General features: G+C 47.6%; 1 protein-coding gene across 1 annotated transcript in view; it reads left to right on the top strand.

Moving 5' to 3' along the window:
• PLEKHG4 (pleckstrin homology and RhoGEF domain containing G4) overlaps positions 1-18,165 on the top strand; it is a 507,451-nt gene that overhangs the window by 332,644 nt on the left and 156,642 nt on the right. Inside the window, exon 16 of the mRNA XM_030205018.1 lies at positions 18,030-18,119. Within this exon, the coding sequence (XP_030060878.1) occupies positions 18,030-18,119 (90 nt within the window). The remainder of the gene's footprint in view (positions 1-18,029; positions 18,120-18,165) is intronic.

An 18,165-nucleotide genomic window follows, 5' to 3' on the forward strand; every position in this document is an offset into this window, starting at 1 on the left:
GGTATGGTTCAGCATTAAGACATAGATGGATACGGTTTATTCAGAAGCAAGGGTCCTAAACTTCAGGAAACCTAACTTTGTCATGATGGGGCATAGGAATACCTGGGGTAGGAGAAAAGCAATGGGTGATATTTATAGGGCTGCAAACCTTTGTGTTAGGAAAGTAAATATAAGAAAGAAGAAAAGGCAGTCACTATGGTTTTCTAAATAAGTAGCTGAAGAGGTAAGGAGACAGAAGATAGCCTTCATAAATTACAAAAGATCACTGAAAGAGGAAGATAGGAAAAATCTATCTACAAAAGCCTAAGAAATATGTTTAACAAATATTTCTGTTTTGTATTCTCAGATGAAGGGCTGAGAGTAGCACTTTAGAAAACAAATACAAATGGAAATGAGGTAGACCTTGAATGATTATCAAAAGACTGTGAGGAGCTAGCTAACTAGTAGTAGGTAAACCAATGAGCCCAAATGGGATACATCCACAGGTATTAACCGAACTTAGGAAAGTTCTTGTGGCTCCAATGTCTGACCTTTTCAATGCTTCTTTAGAGTTGGGAATGGCCCCAGAGGACTGAAGATGAGCATTTGTGATTCCTCTCCACAAAAGCGAAAGAAAGGAGGAGGTTGGGAACTGCAAGCCAGTTTGTCAGACCTCTGGTGGATGAATTAATGGAAATACTGTTAAAACAGGATAATGCAGTTTTTGGAATCCATTGGATTATAGGAACTGAGACAGCATGGCTTTACTAGAGGTAGATTTTCTAAGACAAATCAGATCAATTTCTTTGACTTGATGACCTGAAAGTTGGATTGGAGGAGAGTCTTAGATGAAGTGTTCTTAGTTTTTAATAAGGCCTTTAACAAGGTGACATATATAAATTGAAAATGTTGGTATGGCCCCTAAGGTCCATGAAAATCCATTACTTATTTCTGGGTTAAGTGACATGAAATCTATTTTACTCATTTGGGAGCCTGCCAGGCCCTTGTGACCCGGAGTAGCCACTGTTGGAAACCGGATACTGGGCTTAATGGACCTTTGGTTTGTCCCAGTATGGCGATGCTTATGTACTAAAGTTGCTGTCTAACTTAGAAACTGGTTGAGAGGGAGGCAACGGAGTGTAGTGCTGAATGGAGTTTACTCTGAGGATAGGGACATTATAGGTATCAGCCCTTGATCACCTTCTTTTTGAAAGTTTTGTAAGTGATATTGCAGATGGGCTGTCAGGAGAGGTTTGCCTTTTTTTTTTTTTTTTTAATTTGTCCCCGCGCTTTCCCACTTATGGCAGGCTCAATGCGGCTTAGGTACTTATTTGTACCTGGGGCAATGGAGGGTTAAGTGACTTGCCCAGAGTCACAAGGAGCTGCCTGTGCCTGCAGTGGGAATCGAACCCAGTTCCCAGGATCAAAGTCCACCACTCTAACCACTAGGCCACTCCTCCTCTTTGTGGCTGATACCAAAATTCACAACAGAGCAGACACCCTAGAAGATGTGGATAACATGAAGAGGGATCTAGTGAAGCTTGAAGAATGGTGTAGAATATGCAACTATGATTTATTACTAAAAATCCAAGTGGGCTGCAAAACCTAACAGTAATATGGTATGAAATACTTCTGTGCATGAAAGAAGAGCAAGACTTGGCGGGGGGGGGGGGGGGGGGGGTCATCCTATTTGATGATATTAAGATGGCCAAATAAGTAAACAAACAAAAAAAAGTGATAGCAGAAACCAGAAGGGTGCATAGGGAGAGGAATGGCCTCTATATGTGTCCCTGATCATTTATCATTTATTCAGACTTAATATACTGCTTAGTATGCAGACATGGCAATGCAGTTTACAATATAGTAAATAAAATTAAAAGACTGAAAGGAACTCCATATATGAGTAGGAAAGATTGTAATATACATGAGAGCACATCAATCAGTTCAGACTCTCTCAGTTTATGCTCTGGGTGAAAGATCCTGGGCTCATCTAGTCAACAATATGTCTAACTACTTCTGCATTTATTGGGAAATGCTAGTTGAAAAAAAAAAGTTTTTTAAAGTGATCTAAATCTTGTATAAGACTCAGACCATATGGAAAGTTCACAGTTCAGCTTTAATATAAAACAAATAATAATAAAATATCTAAGCAGTTTACAAATCAAAATTTATTATGGTTAGAGAAATGGGTAGAAACAAAAGGTGAGATTAGGTTACATGGGGGACTTAATACAATCCAAGACAGGAGGAGAATTTAATTAAAATTAAAATCAAACTACAGAAGGACACAAGGTGAGGAAGGGAAAGTGAAAAGAAGAGACAATGGAAAAAAGAGTTGTAATCATCATGGAAGAGAGGTAAATGCTTTAGTGAAAAGGTGAGTTTTAAGAATTACTTTAAATCTTAGAAGCGAGAGTTCAAATCATACTTGCAAAGGGATATCATTCCATATGATGGTTGAAACAACTGAGAATGTGGTGGTTCTTGCAAGATGTGAACGCACCTGACGAAACAAAAGTACTACTAAAAGTTGCTGTTGGGAGGAACGTAAAGTACACATTGGGGAATAGTGTATGAGGTGTTTGAATAGGAAGAGAATAGGAGACCAGAATGAAGAATTCGGAAAGTGATAGCAATAATCTTAAAGAGAATTCAGTATTGGGTAGGCAGCCAGTGTTCTGCTTGAAGAAGAGGGGAGACACTATCAAGCTTTTTGGCACCGTGTATCAATTTATCTGCTTTGTTTTGAACCAACTGTAGTCTACGCAGTTATAATGGTAGATCATGAAGGATGGTCTTGCAATAATTAAGGTGTGAAATTACCAGGGATTGAATGAAAAGGTGGAGGGAAGATTTATCAAAGAAAGATCTTGCATGATGGTACTAGAAAAAAAGAATACACTGTGCCTAGTGGACTCCCAGCAAGATTGGGAGGGGCCAGATAGTACTAGTCTAAAATAATTTATAGAATGAAGAAAGTGGGTAAGAACATAGGGGATAGTAAGGGATGATAGGTATGAATAAATGGCGGCAACTTAACAGCTGTTCCTCGCTGCTCCTCGGACCAAATTCTACCTGCACATGTTATTCGTCCTTATCCAGCTCTGACCAGCACTTTGACTCGTCGCTAACCACCGGGAGCAGGCTCGGCCGTCTGAAGCCCATGCGGTGCGGTGGAGAGGGTAGACAGAGCAGCCGCGGTTGAAGTCGGCGGAAGGTCCTGGAGGCCGCGACGGTTGACTGTAAGGGAGCGCCGTCGCGGAGGACAACTGCCGGATTGAGGCTCCGCTTCAGTTCCTCCTCTTTTGGGTGTAGTGCTGCCATTGGATTTTTATGGAGGTTGTCACGGAGGGAAGTGTCGTTACAGCAGTGGGAGCAGTCGCAGCTTGGGGCGTGTAAAACTGAACGCCCGCCCACCTTGCCCTGCTCCTATTTTCAAGTGCTGTGGGCGGATCGTATAGCCGCGGTTGAAGTCGGCGGAAGGCCCTGAGGTCGCGACGGTTGACTGACAGGGAGCGTCGTCACGGAGGACTACTGCCAGCTTGAAGCTCCACTTCAGTTCCTCCTCTTTTGAGTGTCCCGCTGCCATTGGTTTTTATCGAGGCAGTCGAGGAGGGAGTTGCCGCTGCAGCAGAGGGAGCAGTCGCAGCTTGGGGCGTGTAAGACTGAACGCCCGCCCACCTTGCCCCGCTTCTACTCTCAAGTACTGTGTGCTTGTCCTCCTCTAATTCTTGTCCTACTTTTGTAACATTGCGGAGTTTTTTCTGCGATCTGGATAGGGACATACAACTCTTAACAGGGTCATACAACTCTCTTCAGCTGAGTGGGGAACATCGTGGAGCCTGCAGAACCCAGATTGTCTGGCACGACGCCGAAGACAGCTCATCCTGACACCTTGCTGGCTGCATTGCGGTCAATCTGCGGCTGCACAGTTTCACCATCGTGCTACCAACCGACAGTACACCTGCCAGTTTCATCCATCTCCTCAGCGTTGCAGCAGCCGGAGTCAGCTCAGGACCCGCCCTTCTCTTCTGCTCCCAATATGGACATGTTCATGTCTTTCATTGCTTGTCTTTTTGTCTCGCTAATCTCTTTCTCTCCTTCCATTTCTTCTTCAGAAAGCAATTACATTCCCATTGTACACACCTCATGCAGACTGCCGAGCCGTCCTTCCAGCCTACGTGCCAAACCAGCCAAAGACTGTCAACTTCTACGCATTCCTCAATTACAGTCCCTACCACCTTCCTCTCGTTCTGTTCTAGTGGGTTATGCAAATGCCAGATCCATAATCAAAAAAGCCTCAGTCATTACTGATTGGATCACGCTGAAATGCCTTGACCTGGTCTTCATTACAGAAACTTGGGCTCAATACCAAACTGATCCCATCCTGCTCGATTTATGCCCAACAGGCTATAAGCTTGTGCACTAGCCTCGTCCTGGGAGGAGAGGTGGAGGTATTGCGCTCATCTATCGTTCCACCTTCATCATAGAACCCATTGCTGACTCCATTATGCCACAACTTGAAATTGCCTCAGTGAGAATCCATAACAAAACCTTGCTTGGTCACCTGACTTGTATCCTACTATACCGGCCGCCCAGCAACTGGAGCAGAGCACAGCCTATTTTTGCAGACTTTATTTCAAATGCATGCTTGTCCAGTTCCAATGTACTCATCCTGGGAGACATCAGTCTACACCTTGAGCACTATTCCTCAGCAGACATGCGTGACTGCTTAGACTTCCTCAGCTCTTGGAACTTTACCTACTGGAATACTCAGGCTACCCATTCAAAAGGACACACTTTAGACCTCCTCTCCCTCAAATCGGCAAATCATACTAGATTGTGCATCACCAAAGCCCTGTGGTCAGCTGTCCCTTGGTCTGATCACTTTAAGCTTAATTGTTCAATTTCGTGGCAGATAAAAGGACCACAGTGCGCACATCCCCTTACGTTGTACACGACAAGAGGGTATGGCGACCCAGCGGCATTCTGGCAGCCTGCTTATGAGTCTGACTGGCCAGACCCGGTCGACTCAGATAGCTTCTTCCTCAATTGGGTAACTGTTGCAGAAATACCTTAGACGCCATAGCTCCACTCAAAGTGTGCTCAACAAAAAGGAAACTCGCTGCCCCGTGGTTTAACGATGACCTTAGAACTCTCAAAACCAAAACCAGAAGACTTGAAAGGGCCTGGAGAAAGCACCAGGATACTCAACATCTCACTGCATGGAAGCAGTCTCACAGCCAGTACAATTATGCAATTAGGCAGGCGAAAAAATATTACTTCAAAACCAAGATTGGACCGGATTACAATGATGCCAAAAAGCTCTTCTTTTTTGTGCACAAATTAATGGATACCACTGTGCTTACCACAGCTGGTGAAGGCATTCCTTCAGCTGTAGATTTAGCCAAATTCTTTCAAGACAAAATCATCAAGCTGCAGAGCTCCCTTCCGTTGAACAATCCCAGCATTAGTGATTTTATTAGTGGCTTGGATCCGGGGTCTGACGAGCAACCAGTAGACCGTCTGTTCTCCAGCTTTTCACCTCTATCTGTAGATTCTATCAAGCTGGAGCTTCGCAGATTTGTCAGGAAATACTGCAGGCTGGATGTGTGTCCCAATTATTTACTCCAATGCGCCCCTGCCTGTTTCCTGGACGACCTGACGCTGCACCTCAACTATATGCTTGGTAATGGCAAGTTCCCTGTAAATTACAGGAACATCTTACTAACCCCAGTGCCCAAAGATACCAAGAAAAAGAGTAGCGATCTGTCCAACTACCGACCAATAGCTTCCAGACTGTGGAGTGCCTCAGGGTTCCCCACTATCGCCAACCCTCTTCAATATGATGTTGATTCCCTTGGCAGCGGCTCTTTCCAAACTGGGACTAAACCCATTTATCTATGCTGACGATATCACTATCTTCATCCCTTTCGAGAATGACCTAAATGAAATAACTAGTAAGATCTGACAAGACTTTAACACCATGCTTGACTGGGCCAACTCATTCCGATTCAAAATCAACGCCAAGAAAACACATTGTTTGGTCCTCTCCTCTTGTTTTAACAAACTCAGACCTCCTACACTAATCACTCCTGAGCTCGTCCTCCCAATTTCGGAGTCCCTAAAAATCTTGGGAGTCATAATTGATAGATCTTTGACATTGAAGCAGCATGTGAACTCTGTAGTCAAGCAAATGTTCTTCTCACTTTGGAAGCTTAAGCGTATCCAGCCGTATTTCCCTAGAGAGGTATTCCGCAACCTAGTTATAAGTCGTCTCGATTACTGCAACAGTATCTACGGGGGATGTACATCCACGCTACTAAAAAAATTGCAAACTGCTCAGAACACAGCAGCTCGACTCATCTTCGGTAAATCAAGATTTGAAAGTTCGAGCCCACCAAGTGAGAGGTTGCACTGGCTTCCTGTGAAGGACCGTATCGTTTTCAAGATCTGCGCATTGGTGCACAAAATCATCTATGGAGACGCTCCTACTTACATGGACACTCTCATTAACTTGCCGCCCAGGAACTCCCACAAGTCAGCTCGCTCGTATCTCAGTCTCCACTATCCAGCTTTCAGTGGCCTAAAATATAAGACTGTCTATGCTTCCTCTTTTTCTTACCTTAGCACTCAATTCTGGAATGGACTGCCCCAAGTGGTCAAATTCACCCCTGATCACCCGACCTTTAAGAAGCGGCTCAAGACCTTTCTTTTCGGTAGAGCATATGCCGTGAGCCCTCCTAGTGTTACATCCTTCTGAACCACGGCTGCCATAGCGACAAATTATCACCTTCCCCTCTCTCCCTCTCCCTCCTGTTGTTCCTCTTTCCCTCCTCTGACGCTAATTACTGTATTTTGTATTCTCCGAGGACAAGCAGGCTGCTTGTTCTCACTGATGGGTGACGTCCACGGCAGCCCCTCCAATCGGAATCTTCACTAGCAAAAGCCTTTGCTAGCCCTCGCGCGCCGATGCGCACCGCGCATGCGCGGCCGTCTTCCCGCCCGAAACCGGCTCGTGCCGGCCAGTCTTCTTTTGTCCGCGCTCGGTACAGTCATGTTACGCCATTCGCGCCCCTTAAGTCGACCTCGCGCGTCTCTTTTAGACTTTCGCTAACAAAAAAACAAAAAAAAGGATTTCGGAAGAGGACCTTTTCGGTCTTTTTCCCTTTCCTCTATCTTCAGTTTTTGCCCCGGTAAGTTTTCTTTCGTCTTCGGGGTAGGCCCTTTTGAGGCCTCGGGTCGAATTTTTTTCTCCCCCTCTTTTTGGTGCCTACCGCAATTACGAGTTTTGATTTCGCCGGCGTGATTTTTCCGCCCATGTCATCGAAGTCTCCCAGCGGCTTCAAGAAGTGCACCCAGTGCGCCCGGGTAATCTCGCTCACTGACAGGCACGCGTCGTGTCTTCAGTGTCTGGGGGCTGGGCACCGCCCGCAGGCCTGTAGTCTGTGCGCCCTTTTACAAAAGCGGACTCAGGTAGCAAGATTGGCCCAGTGGAACGTTTTGTTCTCAGGCTCTTCGTCGGCATCGGCACCGGGAGTATCGTGTGCATCGACGTCGACAGCATCCAGACCTCCGTCCTCGGCCATGACTGCATTGAGTGCATCGAGGCATCGACCCTCTGCATCGGGGCTGAGACATCGGAAGGCTGCGTCGGCGGTACTGGGACCTCCACTTCTGCTGATGTCGTCAGACGGTGGTGCTTCGACTGGAGTGCAGGTGTGGGCTGTCCATTCCCCTGCTGGTGGCGGTGAGCCTTCGGGTGGGTCTCCCCCTACCCTGAGGGCTCCTGCGGTACAGCCCCCCCCCCCCCCCCGAGACCGACCTTCTTCGGCCTCGGCCCCGAGGAAGCGACAGCTGGATTCTACGTCCTCCTCGTCGGTGCCCGGAAGCTCCGGTGACATGCTTCGTCCCAAGAAGTCGAAGAAGCATCGACACCGGTCCCCTTCCCGTATCGGCACTGAGAGCTCTGGGTCGCCGAGGGAGTCGGCACCCAGTAGGCATCGGCACCGGGAGGACCGCTCACCCTCTGTTCAAGAGGTGTCGATGCGCTCCACTATGGACAGCCCGGAACAGCCTCCACGCCCGGAACAGACTCTGACATTGACACCTGCATCGGCTTCCACGTCTTTCTCCACAGCCGCTCTGCACGAGAGTCTCCGGGCCGTCCTCCCAGAGATTCTGGGAGAGCTGTTGCGCCCTTCCCCTCCGGTACCGGGGGTGCTTGCGCCACCGGTACCATCGAGTGAGGCGCCGGCTGGCCCCTTGCCCGGGGTGAGGTCTCCGACATCGGTGCCACGTGTGGTACCGACTGCGGTCGCCTCCCAGGAAGGCTCCCCGACGACGTCGGCGGAGGGAGCTTCGCCGGTGCGGGCGAGGGAGTCTACCTCTCGACGCTCCCACCGTGGCCGTGGTTCCACGGAGTCGAGCCGGGCACGGCTTCAGACACAAGTCCGTGAACTTGTGTCTGATACCGAAGGTGAGACCTCGTGGGAAGAGGAGGAGGACATCAGATATTTCTCTGACGAGGAGTCTGAGGGCCTTCCTTCTGATCCCACTCCCTCCCCTGAAAGTCAGCTTTCTCCTCCCGAGAGTCTGTCTTTTGCGGCTTTTGTCCGGGAGATGTCTACGGCCATCCCCTTCCCGGTGGTTGTGGAGGACGAGCCCAGGGCTGAAATGTTTGAGCTCCTGGACTATCCTTCTCCACCTAAGGAAGCGTCCACAGTACCCATGCATCATGTCCTCAAAAAGACATTGCTGGCGAACTGGACCAAGCCACTAAGTAATCCCCACATTCCCAAGAAGATCGAGTCCCAGTACCAGATCCATGGGGACCCAGAGCTGATGCGCACTCAGTTGCCTCACGACTCTGGAGTTGTGGATTTGGCCCTAAAGAAGGCTAAGAGTTCTAGGGAGCATGCTTCGGCGCCCCCGGGCAAGGACTCTAGAACCTTAGACTCCTTTGGGAGGAAGGCCTACCATTCTTCTATGCTCGTGGCCAAAATCCAGTCTTACCAGCTCTACACGAGCATACACATGCGGAACAATGTGCGGCAGTTGGCGGGCTTGGTGGACAAGCTCCCCCCTGAGCAAGCCAAGCCATTTCAGGAGGTGGTCAGGCAGCTGAAGGCGTGCAGAAAATTCCTGGCCAGAGGGGTGTACGACACCTTTGATGTTGCGTCCAGGGCCGCTGCTCAAGGTGTGGTGATGCGCAGACTCTCATGGCTGCGTGCCTCCGACCTGGAGAATAGGATCCAGCAGCGGATTGCGGACTCGCCTTGCCGTGCGGATAACATTTTTGGAGAGAAAGTCGAGCAGGTGGTAGAGCATCTCCACCAGCAGGATACCGCTTTCGACAAGTTCTCCCGCTGGCAGCCTTCAGTTTCTACCTCTACAGGTAGAGGATTTTTTGGGGGAAGGAAGACTGTTCCCTACTCTTCTGGTAAGCGTAGGTACAATCCTCCTTCTCGACAGCCTGCGGCCCAGGCTAAGCCCCAGCGCGCTCGCTCTCGTCAGCAGCGTGCGCCTCAGCAAGGCCCCTCGGCTCCCCAGCAAAAGCAAGGGACGAGCTTTTGACTGGCTCCAGCAGAGCATAGCCGACATCCCAGTGTCAGTGCCGGGCAACCTGCCAGTCGGAGGGAGGTTGGAAGTTTTTCACCGAAGGTGGCCTCTCATAACCTCCGATCAGTGGGTTCTTCAAATAGTCCGGCAAGGATACACCTTCAATTTGGCCTCCAAACCTCCAAATTGTCCACCGGGAGCTCAGTCTTACAGCTTCCAACACAAGCAGGTACTTGCAGAGGAACTCTCCGCCCTTCTCAGCGCCAATGCGGTCGAGCCCGTGCCATCCGGGCAAGAAGGGCTGGGATTCTATTCCAGGTACTTCCTTGTGGAAAAGAAAACAGGGGGGATGCGTCCCATCCTAGACCTAAGGGCCCTGAACAAATATCTGGTCAAGGAAAAGTTCAGGATGCTTTCCCTGGGCACCCTTCTTCCCATGATTCAGGAAAACGATTGGCTATGCTCTCTGGACTTGAAGGACGCCTACACGCACATCCCGATATTGCCAGCTCACAGACAGTATCTGCGATTTCAGCTGGGCACACGTCACTTCCAGTACTGTGTGCTACCCTTTGGGCTCGCCTCTGCGCCCAGAGTGTTCACGAAGTGCTTGGCTGTAGTAGCAGCGGCACTTCGCAGGCTGGGGGTGCACGTGTTCCCATATCTCGACGATTGGCTGGTGAAGAGCACATCCGAGGCAGGAGCCCTCCGGTCCATGCAGATGACTATTCGCCTCCTGGAGCTACTGGGGTTTGTGATAAATTATCCAAAGTCCCACCTTTTTCCAGTGCAGAAACTCGAATTCATAGGAGCTCTGCTGGACTCTCGGACGGGTCGCGCCTATCTCCCAGAGACGTGAGCCAACAACTTGTTGTCCCTCGTCTCGCGGGTGCGAGCGTCCCAGCAGATCACAGCTCGGCAGATGTTGAGATTGCTGGGCCACATGGCCTCCACAGTTCATGTGACTCCCATGGCCCGCCTTCACATGAGATCTGCTCAATGGACCCTAGCTTCCCAGTGGTTTCAGGCTGCTGGGGATCTAGAAGACGTGATCCACCTGCCCACGAGTTTTCTCAAATCCCTGTATTGGTGGACGATTTGGTCCAATTTGACTCTGGGACGTCCTCTCCAAATTCCTCAGCCACAAAAAGTGCTGACCACGGATGCGTCTCTCCTGGGGTGGGGAGCTCATGTCGATGGGCTGCACACCCAAGGAAGCTGGTTTCAGAGATCGGCTGTCCCACCAAATTATCCAAATTCAAACAGACAACCAGGTTGCCATGTATTACATCAACAAGCAGGGGGGCACCAGATCTCGCCCCCTGTGTCAGGAAGCCGTCAGCATGTGGCTCTGGGCTTGCCGCCACGGCATGGTGCTCCAAGCCACATATCTGGCAGGCGTAAACAACAGTCTGGCCGACAGGTTGAGCAGGATTATGCAACCTCACGAGTGGTCGCTCAATTCCCGTGTAGTGCGACAGATCTTCCAGGTGTGGGGCACCCCCTTTGTAGATCTCTTCGCATCTCGAGCAAACCACAAAGTCCCTCAGTTCTGTTCCAGGCTTCAGGCCCACGGCAGACTGGCATCGGATGCCTTCCTCCTGGACTGGGGGGAAGGTCTGCTGTATGCTTATCCTCCCATACCTCTGGTCGGAAAGACTTTGTTGAAACTCAAGCAAGACCGAGGCACCATGATTCTGATCACTCCCTTTTGGCCGCGTCAGATCTGGTTCCCTCTTCTTCTGGAGTTGTCCTCCGAAGAACCGTGGAGATTGGAGTGTTTTCCGACCCTCATCACACAGGACGAAGGGGCGCTTCTGCATCCCAACCTCCGGTCTCTGGCTCTCACGGCCTGGATGTTGAGAGCGTAGACTTTGCCTCTTTGGGTCTGTCAGAGGGTGTCTCCCGCATCTTGCTTGCTTCCAGGAAAGATTCCACTAAGAGGAGTTACTTCTTTCTATGGAGGAGGTTTGCCGTCTGGTGTGACAGCAAGGCCCTAGATCCTCGCTCTTGTCCTACACAGACCCTGCTTGAATACCTTCTGCACTTGTCTGAGTCTGGTCTCAAGACCAACTCTGTAAGGGTTCACCTTAGTGCAATCAGTGCATACCATTACCGTGTGGAAGGTAAGCCGATCTCGGGACAGCCTTTAGTTGTTCGCTTCATGAGAGGTTTGCTTTTGTCAAAGCCCCCTGTCAAGCCTCCTACAGTGTCATGGGATCTCAATGTCGTTCTCACCCAGCTGATGAAACCTCCTTTTGAGCCACTAAACTCCTGCCATCTGAAGTACTTGACCTGGAAGGTCATTTTCTTGGTGGCAGTTACTTCAGCTCGTAGAGTCAGTGAGCTTCAGGCCCTGGTAGCCCAGGCCCCTTACACCAAATTTCATCATAACAGAGTAGTCCTCCGCACTCACCCTAAGTTCTTGCCAAAGGTTGTGTCGGAGTTCCATCTGAACCAGTCAATTGTCTTGCCAACATTCTTTCCCCGTCCTCATTCCTGCCCTGCTGAACGTCAGCTGCACACATTGGACTGCAAGAGAGCATTGGCCTTCTACCTGGAGCGGACACAGCCCAACAGACAGTCCACCCAATTGTTTGTTTCTTTTGATCCCAACAGGAGGGGAGTGGCTGTGGGGAAACGCACCATATCCAATTGGCTAGCAGATTGCATTTCCTTCACTTACGCCCAGGCGGGGCTGGCTCTTGAGGGTCATGTCACGGCTCATAATGTTAGAGCCATAGCAGCGTCGGTAGCCCACTTGAAGTCAGCCACTATTGAGGAGATTTGCAAAGCTGCGACGTGGTCATCTGTCCACACATTCACATCTCATTACTGCCTGCAGCAGGATACCCGACGCGACAGTCGGTTCGGGCAGTCAGTGCTTCAGAATCTGTTCGGGGTTTAGAATCCAACTCCACCCCCCCTAGGCCCATGTTTATTCTGTTCCAGGCTACACTCTCAGTTAGTTGGATAAATTGTTAGGTCAATCTCAGTTATGTCCTCGCCGTTGCGAGGTCCAATTGACCATGTTTGTTGTTTTGAGTGAGCCTGGGGGCTAGGGATACCCCATCAGTGAGAACAAGCAGCCTGCTTGTCCTCGGAGAAAGCGAATGCTACATACCTGTAGAAGGTATTCTCCGAGGACAGCAGGCTGATTGTTCTCACAAACCCGCCCGCCTCCACTTTTGGAGTTGTGTCTTCCCTTCTCTTTGTCTTGCTACATATGAGACTGGCCGGCACGAGCCGGTTTCGGGCGGGAAGACGGCTGCGCATGCGCGGTGCGCATCGGCGCGTGAGGGCTAGCAAAGGCTTTTGCTAGTGAAGATTCCGATTGGAGGGGCTGCCGTGGACGTCACCCATCAGTGAGAACAATCAGCCTGCTGTCCTCGGAGAATACCTTCTACAGGTATGTAGCATTCGCTTTAATGTTGCTTAATAGACCATTGTACGCCACATTGAGCCTGCCCGTGGGTGGGAATTATGTGGGATATAAATGCCATAAATAAAAAATAAAGGTCTGTAGAGCTTTTTGTTCAAAAAAAATAATTCTGAATTAAATGGGCAACCAATGAAATTATGGAAATAATGGTGAAACATGATCTCTGCATTTGTTGCAGCATAAAATTCGTGCCACAGTGTTTTGTAGAGTCTGCAGCAGGGGCCTTAGCCAGACAACAGATTTTGGGTGGGCCTAGGCAAGAAATGGGTGGGCACCAAGTATTCTTCCCAACCCCCACCAGAAAAATATCTGAGCTGGCGGGAAAATGTTTCTTTCCACCTTGGCAGTCTGCAGTAGGCATGCGCTGAAAACTGAGCATGCACAGGTGCCAGTATCATGGAGAGCAGCATTTTAATTACTATCAGGGGGATGTCTTCAGCTGGCTAAACGTGTACTACTGTTGGGTGGGCCTGAGCCCTAAGTGGGTGGGCCCTGTCCCACCCAGGCCCACCTGTGGCTACACCACTGGTCTGCAGTCTCTTCAGGTTGCTTTTAAGAAATCCAGCCTAGACAGAATTATAGTAGTGGAGGCAAGATGTGATGAAGGCATTAAATGGAGTGTGTAGAGAATCATTGTCCAAGTAACTGCGAACTGATCGCAGCTGACTTAGGGCAAAAAACCTGCACATAAAGCAGATGAAACTTGTTGTGAAAAGGATAGTTTAGAATCAAGTAGTGGAAAGAATTAACTGGGGTTATAGGTAAATCAAGAAGAATGAGATTGAGATCTGGTACAGGTGAGTTGCCAGCAAGCAGTCGTCTTATCGGGATGTAAGGTAAGATGGTGATTTTGCAGCCAGGCAGCAACAACCATCAAGCAAGACTGAAGTGGAAGAAGACTGGGGGAGTCAGAGGTGGTATAGTGAATAAGAAGAATGTCATCGACGTAACAATGCACACTGATGAGACTTCATTTGGAGTACCATGTACAATTCTAAAGACTACACCTTCAAAAGGATATAAACAAAGATGTTACCAAATTGATCAACAGTCTTTGTTATAAAGCTCATGAGGACAGTCTTAAAGAACTAAATATGTTAACTTTGTAAGAAATGCATGACAGTAGACATACAATACAGACATTAAATACCTCCCTAGTATAAATGCACAGGAGGTGAGCCTTTTTCAGTTGAAAGGAGGTTCTAGAATGAGGGACATTGGATGAAGGTGAAAGAGGAAAGACTCAGGAGTAATCTGAGGAAATATTTATGTATGGAAAAGATGTGTCAGACTTGTGAGTTCTTGTACCAAGTAGAGCGCTGCTGAGCCCGGTACTCGGACCAGGTTCTTCTTGGTGGCTGGACAACCCCAGGTTTCACCTGCGCTGACCGCTGTTCCGCAGAGGTCGAGTCCCTAGGTGCGGGCGGCCTGCAGGACTTACGGGATGGAGCTGGAAATGGGGTGATGAATGTATCAGCCAGGCAGGCAGCAGGTCAAGAGAGTAATCCAGGTACAAGCAGCAGTCAGTAGGCAGGCAGCAGGCAAGAGAGTAAACCAGGTACAGGCAAGTCAGTAGGCAGGTGGCAGGCAAGAGAGTAATAATGCAGGTACAGGCGAAAGTCAGTAGGCAGGCAGCAGGCAAGAAAGTAATCCAGATGCAGACGAAAGTCAGTAGGCAGGCAGCAGGCAAGAGAGTAATCCAGGTACAGGCAAGTCAGTAGGCAGGCGGCAAGCAAGAGAGTAATCCAGGTACAGGCGAAAGTCAGTAGGCAGGCGGCAGGCAGAAGGGTAAACCAGGTACAGGCAAAATCAGCAACGAGGAACAGTAGATAAGAAGCAGACTACAGAGTTAGAGACACCTACCAAAGTAGAAGCCGAAGCATGGAGTCCAGGGAGAGCTCAGCTGATAAAGTGCTGGCATCTGACATTAGCAGGGAGAAGGAGCACAGCCATAGGACAAGAGCAGGGGAAGGAGGAACCAGAAGACCATAGGAGAGAAGCAAGGGAAGCCAGGCAGAGGAAGAGCAGACCTAGATGGGTGGAAGCAAAGCAATCAAGGAGCCTGGAAGCCAGGCAGAGAGAGAGAGAGCAGAAACAGGTGCATGGAAGCAAAGCAATTAAGGAGCCTGCAACCACCGCTCTCTGAACAAACCCAGAGAGGACTACACACACATGGCTCAGGCAGTGCCAGTCAAGTGTGCGTGTCGACAGGACCCCGTGCAGCCCAAGGACGCCGCTTGCGTTGAGGTAGGGGACATGACAAGATGGCAGATGCTTGAAACAGCCTCCTAGAGCAGGTGGTAGAGATTAAAACTGTGAATTCAAGAAAGTATGGGACAAGCATACAGAGGATCCATGAGGGAGAAGAAAGGATCGTAGAGCTTAGCAGTTGACTAGACAGGCCTTATGGTTTTTACCTGCCATCATTTTCTGTGTTTATAAATAGCACGTTCAACTTTAAATAGATAATAATGTGAGTGGAGGAGTAGCCTAGTGGTTAGTTCAGCAGCCTGAGAACCTGTGGAGCTGGGTTCAATTCCCACTTCAGCTCATTGTGACTCTGGGCAAATCACTTAACCCTCCAGTGTCCCAGGTACAAAATCAGTACCTCTATATAATATGTAAACTCCTTTGATTATAATCACAGAAAGACAGCATATCAAGTCCCATCCCCTTTCCCTGAATTTTCAGCGGCAGTGTTTATACAAATACCCTAATTCTATAACCTTAGCACTTAAATAGAAGCACAATCTGCACATTAAGATTACAGAATACTAGCACTTATGTATGTGAATGACACATTTACTTGCATAAGTCCTATGTGTGCGCACAGCAGTGTTCTATAATATGAGTGTGCAAGTCGCATAGGAGGAAATTCTGTATGTGGTGCCTTAAAAATCAGCACTGTAAATGATTTTTGTTGGCCTAAATAGGTGCACCTAAATTTTAGTCGCAAGAACGGCATGTGAGCATATTCTATAAACTATTCCTAACTTTAGGCGTAGTTTATAGAATATGCTAACATGCCGTTCTTGTGACTAAAATATAGGCGCACCTATTTAGGTCATCTAAAACCGGGCCTCAATACATCAGGTGTATGCGCATAGTTTTTTGAAACGCCTACCACCCACCTATTCCACACCCATGGCCATGCCCCCTTTTCAACTGTGCAATAAGAATTTACACGCACCACATTATAGAATATGCCTAGAAAGTTGTGCACGTAAATTCTAATTAAAGACAATTAGTGCCACTAATTGGTTAAGTACCAATTATCAGAGCTGATTGGCTGGTTAATTAAGCTGTGTGTGCAATTTGGCCATGTGGCCAAATTAGTGCGCACAACTTAATTTGGGGGATAGCATGTAACTGCAAGGGGGTGTTCACAGGGGGAGGCACATGGGTGCTTAGGTTATAGAATACTGTCATTTATGCACTAAAGTTCCACATTTAGCTTCATGCATTTATGTGTACCATAGACATGGTGTAATTTATTTATTTAAAAATATTTATATTCCACTCTATCCGCAATTCTGAGCAGAATACAAATTTCTATACACAATTATTAACAATCAAAACAATACAATTCTAACATAAACATTTCTTTACCATTATGATAGTAACATAGTAAATGATGGCAGATAAAGATCTGTATGGTCCATCCAGTCTCCCAACAAGATAAACTCATTACATATGGTATAATACATGACCATCAATACTTCAATTAATTTGTAAAATGCTTGTTTAAATAATACAGCTTTTAAAATGTTTCTAAAAGTACAACAAGCATTTGCATGTGTGAGTATCTTTAAATGTTGACTTACGCTAGTATTCTGTAACGGAATCTGGGCGTCCAGATGCCATTATAGAATTAACACAAAGCACACTGCATTTTGGCACCTAATGTTTGGCACCCTTTAGAGAATTGCCCCCATAATGCCACAAAAATATATCTATCTTTAAACAGATATTATCATTTTTATGTTGGACAGTGGCCAGACGGCTATAAATTGAATTCACAAAGGGCCCTGTTTACTAAGGTGCGTTAACACTTTTAATGCACCTACAGTTAGCGTGCACGCTAACTGTGTAGTTGCCTATAGCCATATTGTAGGCGCATACACCCTTAACGCACATTAAAAATGTTAACGCACCTATAACACAGCTTAGTGAACAGGGCCCAAAGTCAAAACTCTGGCAGTGTCAGTGGCTCACCTGAAATCAGCTTCCATGAAACAAATTTGGAAGACTGCAAAATGAGTTCAAGCCACACATTTACATCCCATTACTATTTGGATAGACTCTCGATGAAACAGTAGGTTTATTCAGTTTGTTTTGCAAGGTCTCTTTGAGGCACATAAACCAACTCCATCCCCTAAGGACCAATTTTCATTATTTGCAATATAAAAAACATAAAACTGACTTGTTGCCAACCAAAAATATTGTTTGATGACATTAGTCGGTTTGTATTTTAGCCCTTTTTGATTAAAGGCAAACCTCTAGCTAAGGATTTCCATCAGTGAAGACGGTATAATCTGCTTATTCTTGAAGAAACAGGGGCCCTTTGAAAACAATAGGTTTAGTAGTCCTCTTAAAGCCCTCTTCCTCCCCAAGGAGTTGATTTTTCCAAGCTTTAGCTTTGTCATGAACATATGGGACCTTCACAATCACAGTGATATGGGGACAATCAGCACTTGCTCAGTGGAGCTTGTCAGAAATCAATCTATGACATCAATGCTCTGACCTGAGCTCAGTCTGACGTTGCAAATACTTTTGAATATCAGCCTCACAGATTTTTCCCATTTATTTCATGTTTTCTTATATAGAACACATTTTGTCTGCTTTGTCTCAATGGCCGTGTTATTATTTGGCCAAACATCCCTATTTGCAGGGAAAGTGTTGATAGTTTGCACAATGAGATACATACAGCTGGCTTCATATCTGGAGTGGAGGAATGCAACAATGTAATTCTTATTGACTACATAAACTCCGTTACATTGATTTATTGAATTATTTTGCAAGCTCTTTATTGTTCTCTCTTTTGTAGAAAGACCAGTTTGGGATGTATGCTTTATACAGCAAAAACAAGCCAAAGTCAGATATGCTGCTGAGCAGCCATGGAAATACATTCTTCAAGGTAATATGGAAATCAAGTATGGCAGCCTTATACCATATTTTCTTTA

This window comes from Microcaecilia unicolor, chromosome 5 (genome assembly GCF_901765095.1).
Source record: "Microcaecilia unicolor chromosome 5, aMicUni1.1, whole genome shotgun sequence".
NCBI lineage: Eukaryota > Metazoa > Chordata > Amphibia > Gymnophiona > Siphonopidae > Microcaecilia > Microcaecilia unicolor.